At 44.7% G+C, this 18,180-nt stretch overlaps 2 protein-coding genes and 1 non-coding gene across 3 annotated transcripts in view; 1 reads left to right on the forward strand and 2 right to left on the reverse strand.

Moving 5' to 3' along the window:
• The window catches only part of arhgef49 (Rho guanine nucleotide exchange factor 49), a 21,988-nt gene extending 11,016 nt beyond the window's left edge, over positions 1-10,972 (forward strand). Inside the window, exons 4-8 of the mRNA XM_076262853.1 lie at positions 1,836-2,031; positions 4,777-5,133; positions 5,191-5,441; positions 6,458-6,603; positions 9,298-10,972. Coding sequence (XP_076118968.1) covers positions 1,836-2,031; positions 4,777-5,133; positions 5,191-5,441; positions 6,458-6,603; positions 9,298-10,141 — 1,794 coding nt within the window. The 3' untranslated portion in view covers positions 10,142-10,972. The remainder of the gene's footprint in view (positions 1-1,835; positions 2,032-4,776; positions 5,134-5,190; positions 5,442-6,457; positions 6,604-9,297) is intronic.
• A 1,179-nt stretch (positions 10,973-12,151) lies between these two features.
• Positions 12,152-16,357, reverse strand: tsn (translin). The gene is made up of 6 exons (XM_076264170.1): positions 16,104-16,357; positions 15,380-15,473; positions 15,185-15,281; positions 14,959-15,074; positions 14,758-14,837; positions 12,152-14,237 (listed from the first exon to the last, which is right to left on the reverse strand). The coding sequence occupies exons 1-6, from the start codon at positions 16,167-16,169 to the stop codon at positions 14,007-14,009; spliced, it is 684 nt and encodes a 227-aa protein (XP_076120285.1). The 5' UTR covers positions 16,170-16,357; the 3' UTR covers positions 12,152-14,006.
• LOC143101128 (small nucleolar RNA ACA64) lies at positions 15,593-15,717 on the reverse strand. Its single transcript, XR_012982116.1, has one exon. It is a non-coding gene; the product is annotated as a small nucleolar RNA ACA64 (small nucleolar RNA).
• Positions 16,358-18,180: the final 1,823 nt, after the last annotated feature.

An 18,180-nucleotide genomic window follows, 5' to 3' on the forward strand; every position in this document is an offset into this window, starting at 1 on the left:
GCAACAGCAGCGGTGAGAGAGGAGGAAGAGAGAGAGAGAAAGAGGGAGAGAAAGAGAGAGAGAGAGAGATAGAGATAGAGAGAGAGAGGGGATTAGAGACAGGGTTTTTTCCCCTTCACCCCTGTTCTGTAGCAACCCTGCTTTTCATTCCTTCCCCACTGTGTGTGTGTGTGTGTGTGTGTGTGTGTGTGTGTGTGTGTGTGTGTGTGTGTGTGTGTGTGTGCTCGCTCGCTCGCTCAGCTTGAGGTCTCTTCGGTGCTTTTGGAAATGCTAACCCGCCGATGGCCACATCGCGCCTCAGTCGCTCAGACTAGCTGCTGATGTCTGACAGTCAGTCGCACCGAGGACAGCCACTGCTGGGATCCTGCTCCGGGTTGGTCGTTTGATGCCGCTCATGTTTTTAACATGCGTACGTGTGTGTGTGTGTGTGTGTGTGTGTGTTTGTCTGTGTATGTGTGTCAGGGTAAAGGTGGGTTACGAGGGCTGCTTGTTATGCCTATGGGACAGGGCTGTTGCCGAGAGTCTGATCGTGTGGTTACGTGCTGTGTTTTTCCACTGGCGACTGACTGCCGTATGAAAGCTAGCTGCGCTGGTTCGCCTTCCCTGCGAAGGCTCTGCCGTTAATTAAGGCGAGAGTCGGCCGATGTCATTAGTTATTCTCAGCGATACCTGATGCAGGCAGAGTCTCCTTACAGACAGCACCTGGGAACGCAACCCTGGCTGCCCTTTTGCATTGCTTTTTGTCCAGCAACATTTACATACTGTAGGTGCATATCCGTGTGTGTGTGTGTGTGTGTTGTGTGTGTGTGTGTGTGTGTGTGTGTGTGTCTGTCTGTGTCTGTGTGTTGGGGAAGTGTCTAATTTCTCAAGAGTAAAGATCTTGGAGTTGTTTGATCCTGGCTTTGTGTTTGTAACAGTATTTGCATGGCTGTGTATGGGACTTTATGGATGTATAGGGATGTAGACCAACTTGAAAGACAGTTATATTTATATCTCCCAATGTACTCAGGTTTGTGCATAGACATTATATTAATTATTGTGTGTGTGGGTGTGTTGGTAAACATATTTGTTGACACTGATTTAGTGAAAGGGGTGACCAGTCACTGGTGTGTTTGTATTTGCTTTTGTGTTAGCACTGTCCTGTGAACTTTGGATGAAATGTACGTCACACAATAATCCACATCACCTGAAGGTCAGCAATGTTATGTCACCGACACACAGTTGCCTAGCTGTCCCTTTGTGATGTCAACATTACAAATCGAGTTGAGGTTAAAGGTCATTAGTCACTGCTTTGACCTTGTCACCCGACGCCAATAACAGGCCAAGAGATTACAGGACACTAGAGAAAATAACATAATCTCAGATGGGCTTTTCTGTGTGGGTGCATCAGACTTCATCCTGCGCTCTATGGAATTAAAACCCCTGATGCACTCATCAATGTGGATTTTATTTTGAGTGAAGTTGTCTGTCATTGTTGCCCCTTGCCCCTTAAAGGGAAATGATCTGCAGCCCTTTAGCGTCCTCAGGTGAACGCTTTTAAATGAATAGTATTAGCAGAGACTGTAACTATAAGGGAAACTCAACGCTTCCAAACGGTCATGATGAAAACCCTGGCCCATTTCAGAGAAGGTTTGTCTGATCAATATTTGCTGAGAGTCTGTCTGCAGCAGGGCCAATCTTCACTGCCTGTGAGAAAGAGAGAATGTCAACACTACCCCCCCCCGTCACTCCCACCTCCAAACGTCTCAACACTTCCTGGTTGTCCCCTTCTCTCGACCTAGCTTTCTAGGCTGCTTTGCCCATTTTGATTGACGTGTCTCTGCTCCAATCGGCAGCTCTCTGGACCGGGCTGCCGGCGCTCCAGCTCGGACGCGGCCTATGAGCCTGCGGAGGCGGTGAGGGCCCAGCGCGAGTGCCGCCTGCGGCCCCACTTCAGCGACCCCATGCCCGCCGACGCCGCCAAGCGCAAGCAGCTGGAGATGAAGATCGCCGCCGCCGCCAGGCTGCACAGCCACCGCCGCGAGAGGGACGGTACGTCACCAACACCAGCCCATCCACACCAGGGTTAGGGTTCCTATATCACCAACACCAGCCCATCCAAACCAGGGTTAGGGTTCCTATATCACCAACACCAGCCCATCCAAACCAGGGTTAGGGTTCCTACGTCACCAACACCAGCCCATTCACACCAGGGTTAGGGTTCCTACGTCACCAACACCAGCCCATCCACACCAGGGTTAGGGTTCCTACGTCACCAACACCAGCCCATGCAAACTAGGGGATGGGTTCCAGTCTGCCATCCAAACCAGTGTTTGTGTTTCTATGTAACTAACAGACTCATCCTATCTAAAACCAGTGTTTGGGTTCCTCACAAGGTTAAATTAACATGTGACATTGGAGATTGTATTTTTTAATTGGTTAAAAAGGTTGTGATATTTACATTTATCTTCATTTTAATTCAGCAGACGCTCTATCCATATATAGTATGATTATATTTGGATGGCAATCATTGGGATGAATAAATGTATATATATTCCTGTTTTTATTTGATAATAATACTCTCCACTTGTCAATGACGTGTTCAAATCACATTGACTAATTCCACCAATTCCACCTCCCTGCCAGTCTAGACAGTGATTGGGCTTGCCCAAACCTCCAGGGCATGTGTGTGTGAGTGTGTGTGTGTGTGTGTGTGTGTGTGTGTGTGTGTGTGTGTGTGTGTGTGTGTGTGTGTGTGTGGACCACTGTGCCAGTCTCTGACACTGCCATTAAATGAACCTCTCGTGGAGCTGCAATGGTGCCACAGTCAGGGAGATTACCCTTCAGGCTGCTTTTATCTTCCCGACCCACTGCACCGCTCCACTCCGCACTGCACCGCTCTGCCCTGGCCTTGCATGGCCAGCTCTCTCTCTCTCTCTCTCTCTCTGTCCACTAAACTCTCAGCAAGGCACGGAAACTTTAAGGAAAGCTTTATCCACCGAAACATAAAGGAAAATGTAGTACACTCAGGTGCTAAAGAAAGTATAGTACATGGAAAAAATGTTGTACACTCTTACGATAAGGAAAGCGCAGTGCACTCAGACTTTAAGGAAAGCACTGTACACTCTGACGATAAGGAAGGGGCATTACTCTCAGACGTTAAGGAAAGCACTGTACACTCTGACGATAAGGAAGGGGCATTACTCTCAGACGTTAAGGAAAGCGTATAAAGAAAACGTCATCCACTAAAACTTTAAGGGAATAGTCAGCCCACATGCCTTTGATAAAGCAGCCTCCTCTATGCACCCGCACTGTTCTACACTGACCAGGTCTTCCCACTGGGCTTCTTGCAGAGGGACTCGCATATTAAGGAAAGTGTCATCCACTCAAGACATTAAGGACAGATCTAGCCTGCATGCCTAAGGAAAGATCAAGACCACAAGCCTTTCCTTTTTATTACATTGGCCAGCCCCCTCACTGAAGTCCTAGCAAGTCCCCCAAATGTTAAGAAAAGTGTCATCCAGTTAAACGTTAAGGGATGCTTCACCCACTTGAGGGGTTAAGGGAATCATCAACAGAGGTTAGCAGTTAGCAGCACCATCGGTTAAAGTGAACGTTAAAGTCTACTGATATTTAGAGGATGCTTTTATCCAAAGTGACATGGACTTGCAACAGCTCACACCTGACCGAATAATTGTCAGGCAGTGACATTACCGTTAATTCAGAATGGAGTCGGCTAGATCCGGGCCACATGCGGGCCAGTTCCTGCTGTCACAATGCAGCTGGTCCTGTTGAGTTCTTTTTTGAAATTCCTCCGCGCTCAGCTAAAATAACTCAGGTCATTGGGACAGTCGCATTGGCAGCCACTCTGGAACAAATTGGCATATATTGGCATTTCTCCTGTCATATCATCTGAAGAACAGATTGGGGTCACGCAGGTCCCATGTGAATATTTGCCCCCTTTGCTCTTAAAATCCCAGGCCACCGCCCCACCTAACCCCCAGCTTGTTCAACATATGTGCGTCAATAAGCCATCTGCTAACGCTGGTCTAATGTGCAAGTGACACGACTTGTTATCGGCCAGCTATTGGTTAATGTATTAATCATGTGCTGTCTCTGTGCATTCACATTTAACTATTAGTGGGTGTTGTTGATGATCCAGCTGAGGTCATTACAATCTTTGTTTATTCAGTTGAATGCTGCTTTACTGCAGGACTCTTGCTGATAGACTGATTACCCAGAATGCACTCATTGTAGTTTTCAAGTGCCTTTCGTATGGAAATTGGTCTCATTGTGGGATGCAGATTAGTGACAGATGTCACTTAATTTCAAGCCTCAAAAACCATCAATTTAAGTACAATGTACTTAGAATATTGATGAGGTTCATTGTTTTGCTTTTTGTATGACAGACCTGTTGAGTCATAAAGATGAACAAGCACCTGGTTTAGCCAACCAGTTAGATTTATTCTTCTTTCTTTATTTATTCCATATGATGTGTGTGGATAAACACACCATGAAGCATACTATAACCACCAACAGCATAAACAGGGCTTAAAGTTCTCAGGCATTCTGTTTCAATGGTATCAAAGGTATAGCCTAGGCGGTTTAACATTTGAAAATATCTAATTATATGAAGTGTTAAAAAGACCTTTCCTTTAAACTCTGCACATAATATAATACTGTATAATATAATATAATGTAATATAATGTGATCTAATTGAAGCGTATGTGATATTGATGTGATGGGTCAGGTTTGCGTGTGGTTTCTGATGTCACTTCCTGATGTACTCCTGACAGGCTCCATCCTCACTAGGGGGCGCTCTGAGCCGCGGGGCGAGACAGGCCTCTGCGGGGGCCGTCGCACGGGCGGGGGGCAGCACCGCTGGAGCACGGTGAGCAGCCTGAGCGCCGACAGCGGCGTGGTGGGCCTGAGCGACGAGCGCGAGGACGAGGACGAGCCGCGGCAGCGGGCCCAGCGGCACAGCGCCGGCGCCGAGGTGGAGCGCACCGACAGCGGCATCGGGCCGGGCCTGGCCCGCAGCTGGAAGAGGCCCTCGGCCGCACTGAGGGCCTGGGAGGCCCGGCGTCCCTGCCCCGACTGCGGGAAGAGGGAGCTGGGGAACACCGACAGCGGAGGTGGGGGGTGTGGAGACGGTGGTGGCAATGGTGGAGGAGTTGATGGCAGCGACGAGTCGAGCGTTCGAGAGGAAGCCATGTGCGAGCGGTGCTCGAAGCTTCGCACCGAACGCAAGGAAGCCATCTTGGAGTTCCTCAACACGGAGGCCAGCTACGGCGAGGACCTTCGCATCATCAAGGAGGAGTTCTACTGCCCCATGCAGAGCGCTGGACTGCTCACATCCGAACAGCTGACCGTCGTGTTCGGGAACGTTCAGGAGCTCATCGACGTCAACGAGCGATTCACCGAGCACCTGCAGGAGAGTATCGACCAGGCCTTTGACCAGGTAAAATTAACATATGCGCACACCTAGGCAAACCCTGTGTTCATGCAATCACACATTAGGCATGGGGTTAATATTTAGAGTTAACAATTGGATTATGTGTATTAAAGGATTGTTTGATATCCAATAAAGAGAGGAGGATATTAGGATATTAGTAGGGAGCATGATTTGGTACTTTTCAAGATAAATATGAGTGACGGTTATCTTCAGGTGTTTATATGCGCTGCTTGCTCTGGTTAGGTTAAATTTGAAAGCATTTTCATCAGTGTTCATGTCTAAATAATATGAAATTGAATCTTAAATGGAGATCCTCAGCCACCAGTTTTCCAATCCAATTTTTTTTACCATAACGCCATTCACAGAAAGTACCAATAGGTCAGGCTGACCTTCTGTCTGCACTTTTATCTTCAAATACATTTGGACTTCAGTATCTGTATGCACATAGCTTGGTGGGTTTTGTGCCCATTTGTCAGTGCTGCTCTGAAACATTTTGCTTTGAGAGATCCTATCTCTCTCTCTCTCTGAGTTCCCAAAAACAGGCTCAGGACAGGAGAGAGGCTTTCTAATGAGGAGACACAGCACTCAAAAAATCCTCCATAGAAATGCATGGGGTTAACGCTAATATGGTAGTTGTCTACACATATCCCGCCCCTTCAGCGGCCAAAACTCAACATCTGAATACATCGTGCCGATAATGTACTGTGTCGTGAAGACATCGTACCAATCATGTGTTATGATCTCGCTGCTGGAGCGAGACAGGTGTCATGAAGCCTTGCACACGCACAGTTCTGCCCAAAATAGATGTCCGATAAGTGCCCAGAGTGCGTTGCAATAAGTCCGCTAAATGGAGGGACTTGCCTAAAAGGACTTTGACTGTACTCACACACCTAACAAGGAGTCACATAAATGAAGTGTTCTGTTTGCTAATAGATAATAAATAGAGAATAGGTAGGGAGTGCTCAGGCTGCTAGGATGTCAGACAGTAACACCGTCGCTACATTCTCTCTCTCCCCCCACAGGGCGACGAGGACCTGCTGTCTGTGTGCATCGGCGAGATCTTCCTGGAGTTTGTCAACATGCTGCCAGCCTTCCAGACCTACTGCCTGCAGCAGTCGGCCTCCGTCAACATGCTCAACACCCTGGAGAAGGAGAAGGAGCTGCTCAGGTAGGCTACTGTACACACCACACCAGGCAAACACAAACAGCTACATCAGGCGGCTCTCTCAAGTTTGTTTGGAGCTGGATGTTTACAACTGAAATCAATGTGGTTGTTGTTATGACAACAGCCGCTTCTGAACTGTGACTGAGGTCAAATAGCAGAGAGGTCAAGAAATGTTTGACCTAAAATATATTTAAAGGAACCGTATGTAAGATTGTGGCCAAAACTGGTACTACAATCACTTTCAAATGACTGTAGAGCGTCACCTTCCCCTCCCCTCTGACTGGCAGAGCTGGCAACCCGGATGCCGAAACACTACTGACTTCAGGATTAGTAGATAGGTGGAGGGTGGTGCATCAGGCCAAAACACAACATGACATCAACATCAGTTGAGGGCTGCAACTTCACTTTTTAAATGACAATATCCTGGCCGGACTACGGTTGTCAGTGATATAAGTATTTGAAATGAACATGATTTCTTAATGTCTAACTTAAAGTGTTTTAATAACTAAAATGTTTGAATATTTAAGTATAACTGAGGTCAAATATTTATTAGCGTGGTTGTTGTTTTCATCCCTCTCTGAAAAAACGGTTGATAAAATAGCTGTGAAGTCACTAAAAAGGCCTAAGATGCTAATGCTGCTAATGCTAATGTCTTGTGGGAAATCTGACCAGGACTCGGGGGAGCCAGAGAATCATACATTTACTAACATTTCAGTTTCAGTCATGTGCTGCACTTAGGTAGTATCATTCTCCATGCGTCTCAACTTATGTTTCAAATTCATTCCGAAATGTCACATTAATCAGCAAACCTTTTTTTGACATTCCTTTTGCCCTACAAATCTTTTCAAGGTGTCCAACAGCAGGGAGAATATTGGCATTGTCCAAGTCTGGCCATCGGTCACTGTCGCCCTTGCTAATGGCATAATGCGATGATCAGCAGAGGCAAAGTCACACTGTAACTCACTTTTATGTCCGATTACGTTTCATTCATCATGATGCAGCAGTATTGGCACTGCTGAGCTGCAGATCTGTGTGACAGTGCTCGCTGTCACTGCTCCTCTCTCTCTCTCTCTCTTTTTTTTTAACTATCCTCACCTTTACTTGTGAGTGTGTGTGTGTGTGAGTGTGTTGGTGCTGGAGGAGGCAGGCGGACGGCAGCATACGTTATTTAAGAGGCCTGTTCTTTTCACCCCTCTGCTGCTCATCACATCTCTCAAAACTGCTGAGCGGTGGGAGAGAGAGAGGGAGAGAGAGAGGAGGAGAGAGAGAGAGAGCAAGCGAGTGAGCATGTGCTGCTCCGCTATGCTTCGTTTTACTGCACTCCGCGCCACACCACGCCAGCTCGTGTCTTTCTTAATGGAAGAGACAGAGAGTCATTCCATATTTATTGGCTCAAACTCTATTTCTATCCAAGGGGCTGAGGCAATAACTATTTATACGCGTAGTGAGAGAGATGTTGTGTGCAGTGACGCAGCAGTCTGGCCTACAGTGCCTGTTTACAGTGCCTCATGCTGTGATGGTCACAGTGCGCAGGATGATAATCAAGTTTCTCTTGTTTGTTTTCCCATCTCCCACTTCCAAACTCATGTCTTTTCCTCTCCTCACATGGCCTCCTGGCCCGACTCGTATCCCCAACCCCCCCCCGCGTCCTCTCCCTCTTCCTCCCGTGTCATTTATATTATTCACTCTTCTCTTCCTCTCGCCATCTGCTCCTCTCTCACCTCCCTTCACTTACCATTACTACTACTACTACCACACACACACACACACACACACACACACACACACACACACACACACACACACACACACACACACACACACACACACACACACACACACACACACACACACACACACACACACACACACACACACACACACACACACACACACACCCCTCTTCCCATCTGCTCCACCCTCACCTCCCTCTTTCCCATCTCATGCCTCTGTACCCTTTCATCTCCTCCTCTCCCTCTTTTTGCCTGTGCTCCTCTGATGCTTCACCTCCATTCTCCATTTTGTTTTGTTTTTCTCCTCCACTTCACCCCTCTCTCTCTCTCTCTCTCTCTCTCTCCTGCTTGTGTTTGGTATATTTTCAATTCTACCTGGTCTTTCTCAATCCTCTGCAACCACCTCTTTCATCCTTCTTGCTTTGCTCCATTCTCCTCTTGATTTCTCTGTTCTCATTTTCTATAATCCTTTTTGCTCCCCTCCAACTCCTCCCCCGCAATTTCACACTCCTGTTTTCCAAAATTCACATCCATTTTCCATATTCCATTTCTTTCCTGCTCATCCCACCATCTCTGGTAATCTCTCTAAATTCTTTACTTTCCATTCCACTTACCTGCTCATGTTTCCATGTTTTGCATCCCACGCTCCTTTCTCCTACTCTTGATCCTCTACATTCCTCCTGCTTCATCCTACATTGTCCTTTTCTCCTCAATTTTGTACCACCCCTTCTCAATCCTCTCTTAAATCCTGTACCCTTTCTCCTCGATCTACTCATCAATCCTGGACCCTTTCTCCTCAATCCTCTTATCAAACCTGTACCCTTTTTAATCAATCCTTTCTTCAATTCTCTCATCAAACCTGTAACCTTTCTCCTCAATTTTCCCATCAATCCTGTACCCCTTCTCCTCATTTGTATACCCCCTTTTCCTTTTCCCCCCTTTGCTCTCCTGTCTCCTTACTCAGGATTTTCCTGGATGTCTCCCAGAACGACAACACAGCCCTGCGGCGCATGAACCTGCGCTCCTTCTTGATGGCCCCGCTGCAGCGCGTCACCAAGTACCCGCTCCTTCTCAGCCGCATCAGCAAGGCCACCACCGACTGCCACCCGGACCATGCGCGCCTGCGTGAGGCCAAGAGCCGCGTGGAGTCGCACCTGGAGCACATCAACATGAAGACACGGCAGGAGGGCCTAGGGGGCACAGCCACGTGGTCGCTGCGCTCGTTCCGCCGCGAGAGCCGCAAAAACCGCGAGGTCATCAACATAGAGATGCGGGAGGTGTCACTACGAACAGTTGGGTGGGCACGTGAGAGCACACGCTTTGTCATGGAGGGGCCCCTGCAGCTGTCCCAACCCACAGATGGCCAGTGGGCCAAGAAGGGCAGTAAGGCACTCAAGTTCCAGAATGTGCAGAGCCTGCTCATGGTGCACACCCAGAAGAGCCCAGAAGTGGGTGAAGGTGGCGGAGGGGGCCAGAAACCAGCAGGGGGCGAACAAGAGCAAGGTGGAGAGATGGTGCGAGATGGTGTGCTCGTGCTCATCAAGGACAAGAGCAGCGGGAAGTTCACCGTCCTCCGAGAGCCCATCCGCTTGGCGAACTGCGTCGTGTCGGCTGACCCAGACTGTGACGACACCTTTGAGGTGTTGGACATTAGGCGTGAGGCATTCGTGTTTAGAGCTTCCGACAGGGCACGTACACAGCAGTGGTATCGCTTGATCAAAAGGTACGCGTGTGACCTGGGGCCGTGGAGAAAACGGCGCAACGCGCTGCCCAATATCATGATCAACACAATCCAGAGCAGGTCCTGAGACTGCACCCTGTGGAACTCCTCACTCCCTCGGCCAGCTGGATACTGGTGTAAATAAAGTCGATTATTCTTGCCTCTTGCAGACAGTGTTACTAAAATGGATGAGGATGAAAGGTTTTCTTTTCTGCATTCCATTCCTAATAGACGTGTAAAAAAAGACGTTTCATTGACATTTGTAAAATAATTTAATAGTGATCTGATGGTTGAAGAATGCACTTTTTTCTACTGACTTGAGGGGAATTTTAAAGAACACTTTGACAAAAAAAAACATGAAGGTTGAATGCAGAGCCAGAAGGCAGACCAAATGAAGGATTCCCGGAATACTACCGGCTAGTGATTGTAAAAGTTGTTTGCTACTAAGAGAGAGAGAGGAGGGGAAATTGCATTTAAGTGCTGACATTCACAGTGTCTGCAACAAGCATGGCTGAAAAAAAAGTTTGCTACAAAAGAAAGAAACTCTGGTGATAGTAGATAGCAATGCACAAATCAGTCAACACTACTATTAAACATCCCAAATCCATACTGATCAAGATTTTCAGTGAAGAAAAACAGTTGGAAAGTGGAAAAAGACAATAAAAATATGTTTTCTTTTTTGTGACCAAGGCAAGTCACTGGTAAGCTACTGCCCTTGTCCTGAAAAGTCCCTGGATTCATTAGCACTGTCCACTGCCAGTGGTCATCAGGTCTAACCTGCTCCTTTCACTGTGCCAGAAACTCCATCGCTCAACAGCAATAATTTATGGCAGACAGTCATACACTTGTAGCAAAGTAATATAGCCTATTCATTACACACAAAAGGTCATCATTTCTGATAAATGTTACCAGTGATGAAAACAAGGAGTTACAATAACATGCTGTTGTTTTTGTTTGTTTGTTTGTTTTTATTCTTTTTGTCGAGTTGGACTTGGTTAACTCAGTACTGGTTCTGGATTTGTTTGGATTACATTTGTGTGTCAGAGTAACCGAGGCCGTAAAGAACCAAAAGGCCACGAGGCCTTGTGGGTTGCAGGACCAGGGTACAGCAGTAGCTGGAAGCAGGAAGATAAAGGTTTTGAAAATCTAACCTGACCTTTTCAGAAAATGTCCCTGCGTCAAGACATCACTGATTAAGAAAAGGGTGTGAACTTTTGTGCCTTGGGTTTACAGTTTAAAAACAAGGAGAATCTGTTTCAGTCCTGCTCACACACACACAGGTCCAATTTTATCACTGAAAATTGTTCATCAGGCAAGGGCTGTAAAATAGCCTCAAGATAACTAAGAAAAATGCAGCACCTAAAACTGCAGTCCCACCCATTTTATTGTTTTTTTCCCCTTGGATATTTGAGGTTCCTCGCTTCTGTTCAATGCACTTTAAAACTGAAAGCTCTGCAAATTTGTATGTGAATGAAGGACATTATTTTATGTGGCTTTATCTCTTATTCATGAAAAAAGCTTTACTTCGCCATTGTGGTGTTTTATTTTACAGATACTTTTTTGAATAGCAAGACTAAATGAAAACCACAGTAGGAGACTGTAGCAGGTTCAGGCCATATTTCCTCTACCACATACCAGACCCATTATTGTTCTATTTCGCCTGTAGTATGTTTGATTTCACACAAGCACACAGGGATGTGGGTGATCACGGTTTGGTTTCTGGACAGACAAGCTGAAAGGGGCATTGGGATTAATGCCAAGTACTGTGCATCTCTTTTCTAATGGCATCACTACTGTTAGAATCTTTCAAGGCTTCCATAGTCATTGTAAAAAAACAGAAAAATAAACTAAATTAAAAGGTCACTGGAAATCCGTGAGACAGTGGACTATCAAATGAGACCTGTTGATACTGTTAAATGCTTTCTTTCCACTATTTTAAAATCCTTAATTTAATATTTCTTTTGTGTAATATATTGTGGGATTATATTAAAAATACAATTCAAACATGGTTGTCTTTTACTGGTTCTCCCTTTCTTTATGATATGAACGAACACACACACAGACACACACACACAAAGCTGTCAAGACATACTACAGGTAATATTAGAAATCTCTCTTTATTGGACTTGTTCAGTCGACTCAACCAGTCAGCAATACAAGAGTGCATTTATCTTATTGCTCACAAAACAAAATACGCTCAAAAAAGTTCAATCAAGTCCAAGAAGAAGAAATACAAAAAACAACACTTGACATCCACTAGAAAGGCAAAATAAGCCTATAAAGGTTTGCCACACCAATTATTCAAGGAACTAGTTAGAATTGAAAGACTTACTAAGCACACAGTAAAGTAATGTAAGACGTTGGCACAGAGGCTTGCTTCCAGTGAAAAGAAATAAAAACAAATCAGTAAATAAAAAACAGTAATGAAACACAAAAATGAGTCTCTTTGTGTCTGATGTTTTGTAGACACCAAGTTCTCACCGTTGTGCTGCCTCTTTTCCTCTACTCTTTACTGTGGCAATCTGCGAGGCCATTTTCCCCTGACTGAAAGCACAGCAGAAGCAGTGTTGATGCCCTTGTCTTCTGAAAGAGACTCCAAGGACTGCAACGTGCTGACCAGCCAAAGTGATGTCACCGAGCAGAGAAAAGAGACAGCGAGACTCGCAATGCAACAGCAGTGTGTTATCACGCCTTTCATGCACGAGAGCCAAAATGCCATACGAACAGCTCAACGACCATAATCAGAATTTAGAAATGGGCATGCTGTGATGCCTTTTTCTTTGGGAAGTAGGCGTGTCTTCATTTTTAGGAGGGAGCTTTGGAAAGGTAGTCATTCCAGAATTAGAACTTTGCAAAAACAAAATGGAATAGAACGAAAATGGAATAGGCCTTCAGTGAATGCAAAACACATTAGTACAGACCTGAGATAACAAAACAGGTGTTTTCCAAGTTACAAAAGGAATAATGCATTTATATATGTGTATGTATACCTATGTAATGTATGTGTTAGGAGTGCAAAATGGCCTGTCTGATTTGTTTGAGTTAACACCACCCATACACTGACATTTTTTTAAGCATAGCACAGTATATTAGCAGACCAGTGGAAGTACACTGTACGTAACATTAACGTCTCAACAACAGAGACAAACACAAACATGCATGAAACACATGACATTTTTTTGTCTCCGGTCTGTTTAAAAGAAGCTCAGTGATGTATGCAATTGGAACATCCAGCTTTGCTTCAGCACCATTGGATATTTACTTTACATCATTTCCTATTGGTTTCCTAACCCTTTACACACAAGATAATTTCCAAAAACATCCACCGGCACTGAGACATGTATGATTTGATTTTTTGAAAAACAAACTGAACGAATCAAATACTTTCACTGCCCCATTACTTTGTTTGCCTTTGCACCAGTGTATTACAAGGTGCAATCAGACAACAATTGTGAACATTACTTGCACAAAAGCCAACAACAACAAAAGAAGCACAACGCAATCAAATCGCACGGTAGTTGGAATGGGCGCAGCACTGAATACAACTGTACAAGAGTGAACGCTTTCTCAGCTGCAACAAGTAATCTGCAGTTTCGCCTCATTCAGCTTTGGCTAACAGACTTCTGTTCATTCTCTTTCTCACTCACATGCACGCACAGACACACACACAGACAGACACACACACACACACAGACACACACACACACACCTCTACATGTCTGAGGCAGCTGGGGCCATCATTCATTCACTCTCTCCTCCCTTCCACTTCTCTCTATCCCTCCATTCTCTCCATCCTCTATCTATCCTGCTCGTTCGCAGGCGAAGTCTCTGGGACAAACCATGATTTTCGGGAGGGAGGGGGGGAGGGAGGCAGTCCCAGCACAGGGTTATTACAGGTGAACTCCTGCACCCTGCTCGTCCTCCCCCATTCTTCCCCTGTGCTCCTCCCCGCTCTACTTGTCGCCTCCGGCCTCCTGCTCCTTGGCCAGTCCCCGGATGGAGAGATCGTAGACCACCTCCTCGATCTTCTTCACGTCGTACTTGAGACCGTCGTAGCGCTTGCGCAGCGGGTCGTTCTTCAGGTTGAGCAGGCGGAAGCCCGAGTCCAGCTCGTTGATGAAGTTGGAGATGCGCAGGGGACGCCCGTAGTCACCTGCCGTCACGCTGTTCACCGCCAGGCGAGACTGAGACGACAAAATGGCAATAAGAATTTGGCCCGGGTGTCATACAGCAATCAAGTTTATAAGTAACTGCATCCATTAACAAAAGGGCTGCTTGATTATGGCAAAAATCAAAATCACTATTATTTAAGTCAGTATTGATTGATTGTTGAACATGATTAGTCAAATAAACTGAAAAACAAATGTAAAAATAAATGTATAAATGTAAAAACATTGTCCAATTTAGCACACCAAAGTAAGGTATAACATAACTTCAAAGAAATTAAGGATTAAACAGGAGCCTGTGCAGCCATCCTGTTCAAATTCATACTAGCCATTACCATACCCAATTTAGTCATTTTGATTGCTCTGACCCTGTAGTCCTCCTCTCCTGCATTAGTTATATCACATTTATTCAACAAGTATTATATATTATATAAATCCCTGATCAATCTGCTACGGCTCCACTACAAATTCTCCACAATGTACCCACCCGCACTATACAGTGTTAATTTGTCTGAGCAAAAAGTGTGACTTGACTCACCAGTTCGCTTGCCATGATCAGAACGCCTGCCAGGTAATCCTCAATGTCCAGGTGAAATCCTTTCTCTCTGTCTATTTCAACTGGAAAGTAAAGACAAAGAAGCCCACACAGCAGGTGGGTGAATACGGTGAACTGAACTCTGAACGTAAACTTGAGAAGAGATCTGAATTCCATTTTTAAGGGCAAACATTTGCTACTTACTTCCTATGATCTTGGCAACCTCTTCTCGAGTCACCAGGGAGTCACTCTCCAAGTAGACCACGAAAGCAGCCAGGAATGCCAACCGCTGAAGCACGAAACGCCAATGCTCGTGAAACCTACGGGACAGGAAGAGAGGTTTGAGTATGAAGTATAGTTTTTCCCATGTCACACCAACTAAAAACTACTCATGGAAATGCACCAGGGGTGGGGGGTTGAAAGTACTCACCGGTAATACTGTTCTGCAGGAAATTTTGTTTTCAATTCTCCCATGTGCGTTCTCACAGTGCTGAACAACTCGCGTGCCCTTTGGCATTTGCTAGGAACTGTCAGAGGAAAAAATATTAACGTTAGTAAAGTCAGGCTATGTAGAGAAGGAAATGCAGCATGAAGATGTTTGAGTTGTACAATATGGTCGACCTACTGTCTTTGAAACCGGTTGGTTGGTGAACACTTTGAAGCACAGTCAAGATTTCTCTTGCCGTTTGTTCGAGGACTTGGACTACTTTTCTTATGTCCTGTAAGAAAAGTTAAACCACAGTAGACCAGGCTGTTAAAGTTACTAGTTATTACTGGCTTAATATGTAACATGTAACATCCAACGGTAGCCTAAGCTAATTGTATGCGAGTGAGAGATGAGTGTGGGCACATGGGTTTCATTGCACAGCCGCATGGGACTGGTAATAAGCTTTGATAAGCCACATTATTGTTGGCACAGTAATCTTACCCCCACTTACGGCAATGGGCATAACTATAGTCTATGTTTAAAATATTTAGATGTGAGCATAAGATTCGAGAGTTTAGAAATCATTTAATCATTATCATCCACATAACGTTAGGTCGTTATTGTAGTTCTATAGTTGGTCTGCTTGAAAATGAGAGGTACTACTAACTAAAGGTAAATATAGGAGTACCATTTGCATGCACATCTATGCACTTCACTCTTAAGTCATATGGGCTAGCATCATAAATAGCTAGTCAGTCAAGCACGCCCATAACAAAAGCCACTGCGTAAAATGCAACCTCACCAGTTAGCGCAACGTTAGCCATTTGTATGGATATTACCGCATAGTTAACCCTTAATCACAGTCCTGTGTTCCAAAACTTTGTAGACTACACATGTATTTAACTGGTCAAGCATTGTTTACCTCTCTCACGTCTTGATCCGCGCTTAAAAAGCCCTGGATATAAGTGAACATCTCCGTAACCGACATAATGCAGTCAGCAAGATAAAACGCTGATTAATCAAAACGGTTCCGTGTGCTCGTCAGTCTGGAAATGTTCTCTATCGTTGCCGTTACTGCAACGTAAGAAGAAAATCTAAATCGTTTTCAAGCTAGTTGTTTCAGTCGTTTTTAACGTCAACGTGCTTTCGGGCTGTGAGGCGCTTGCATAGGGGTGCTTGTCATCAACATGCTACGGACAAGGTCCTTTCTGGGCTTGTCGCATAAAGCTGATGTCATCGCCCTTGCCTGATATCATCGAAGCAGACAATGCAACAGCAGCAAACAATTATTCCAAGAGCATGGAAAGAATCTATTATCCCTATTAAAAAACCTGGGAAAGATCCAAAGATTCTTAACAACTACAGGCCAATTAGCACTTACATCCCAAATGGGGAAAACAATGGAAAGAATAATGAATGACAGGCTTATATATGTAGTAAATTATCAGAGTGGTTTTAGAAGAGGTAGAGGTACTATGGACCCTTTAGTATTTTTGGAGGATGCAATAAGACGAGCTCAAGTGAATAAGGAGTCAGTGGTGGCTGTCTTTTGTGATATTGAGAAAGCATACGACATGATGTGGAAGGAAGGACTTTTGATTAAGTTAAATCACATGGGAATCAAGGGAAGAGTATTCACATGGATTAAGGATTTTTTGTCAGAGAGAACAATAATGGTGAGGATAAATGGGATGTCAAGTGAGCGGTATCAGGTAGAAAATGGTATCCCGCAAGGGAGTATTATCAGTCCTTTACTGTTCTCCGTCATGATAAATTACATTTTTAAGGAAGTGGAGAATTTTGTAGACGTAGCATTGTTTGCAGATGATGGGGCTTTATGGAAAAGAGGGGGGGATGTTGAATTTGTAGGGAATAAAATACAGCAAGCAGTTGATGTAGTGGATAAATGGTCTATTAGATGGGGTTTTAGAATCTCTATTGATAAGACCAAAACAATGTTTTTTTCCAGAAAGAAATTGGCTAAGGAAATAAAAGTGAAGTTATCCACTAATGAGTTAGAAAGGGTTGATTCCTTTAAATACTTGGGCATATGGTTTGATCAAAGGTTAACATGGGCAGTGCATATTCAGAAAATAATTGATAAATGCAAAAAAGTATTAAATGTAATGAGATGTCTATGTGGAGTGGGGAGCAAGTAGACATGCTCTAAGAACAATTTATACAGAATTGATCAGGTCTGTATTTGACCATGGTGGCATATATGGCTCTGCAGCCAAAACATGGCTGAGTAAGTTGGATGTGATCCAAAATCAGGTGTTAAGGTTATGCTGTGGTGCTGTCAAAACCACACCAGTAACAGCTATCCAGGTGGAGATGGGAGAAATACATCTTCACCTTAGAAGAGATCAGCTAGCCCTTGTGTATTGGGCAAACTTGAGAGGTCATAATGAAGATCATATGAGTCAGGCAGTTTTGAAGCAATGCCAAGAGCATGGAAACGCTCAAGTCAGAAGTTTTGGTTGGGTCATCAATGATGAAGTGAACGAAATGGGGTTTAATGAACTAAAAATAAGTCCCACTGTACCTTTCCCAGCTACTCAACCATGGGTTTTTAATGAGGTATCCATTGATTTGGGATTATTAGAAGAAAAACAAGATAATGACATGGAAATACAGGGTGCAGAGCTATTTAATGGAGAGGTATAGTGAGTATATAACTAGATGCATCTAAATGATAAAAGAATGGGGGTTGCTTATGTCATCCCAAAATTAAAAATTAAAGTTGGTAAAAGAATAAGTGATGATTTAGCAGTTTACACAGCGGAATTGATTGCTGTGTGGCTAGCTTTGCTTTGGGTGGAGGTCAAGGAAGGCAGTAATTGCTTCAGTTTCCAGCTCAGCTTTGATCAGTATCAAAACGTTTCAGTCAAAGTCAAGGCAGGACATTGTGTATGACCAGAGGTGGAAAGTAACGAAATACATTTACTCACGTTACTGTATTGAGTATTTTTTCTGTGTATTTTGTATTTTTTAAGTAG

The sequence above is a fragment of the Alosa pseudoharengus genome, unplaced genomic scaffold, assembly GCF_046254945.1.
Source record: "Alosa pseudoharengus isolate Yale_2024_CS ecotype anadromous, Long Island Sound unplaced genomic scaffold, YU_APseudo_1.1 YU_APseudo_1.1_scf_3, whole genome shotgun sequence".
Taxonomy (NCBI): domain Eukaryota; kingdom Metazoa; phylum Chordata; class Actinopteri; order Clupeiformes; family Clupeidae; genus Alosa; species Alosa pseudoharengus.

Excerpts from the sequence above, each read along its gene's own strand:
- tsn (XM_076264170.1), bottom strand. The coding sequence starts at position 16,169 with ATGTCGGTTACGGAGATGTTCACTTATATCCAGGGCTTTTTAAGCGCG. Across the intron at positions 15,474-16,103 it reads CGGATCAAGACGTGAGAGAG|GACATAAGAAAAGTAGTCCA; the intron begins GTAAACAATGCT and ends CTTTTCTTACAG. Across the intron at positions 15,282-15,379 it reads ACCAACCGGTTTCAAAGACA|TTCCTAGCAAATGCCAAAGG; the intron begins GTAGGTCGACCA and ends TTCCTCTGACAG.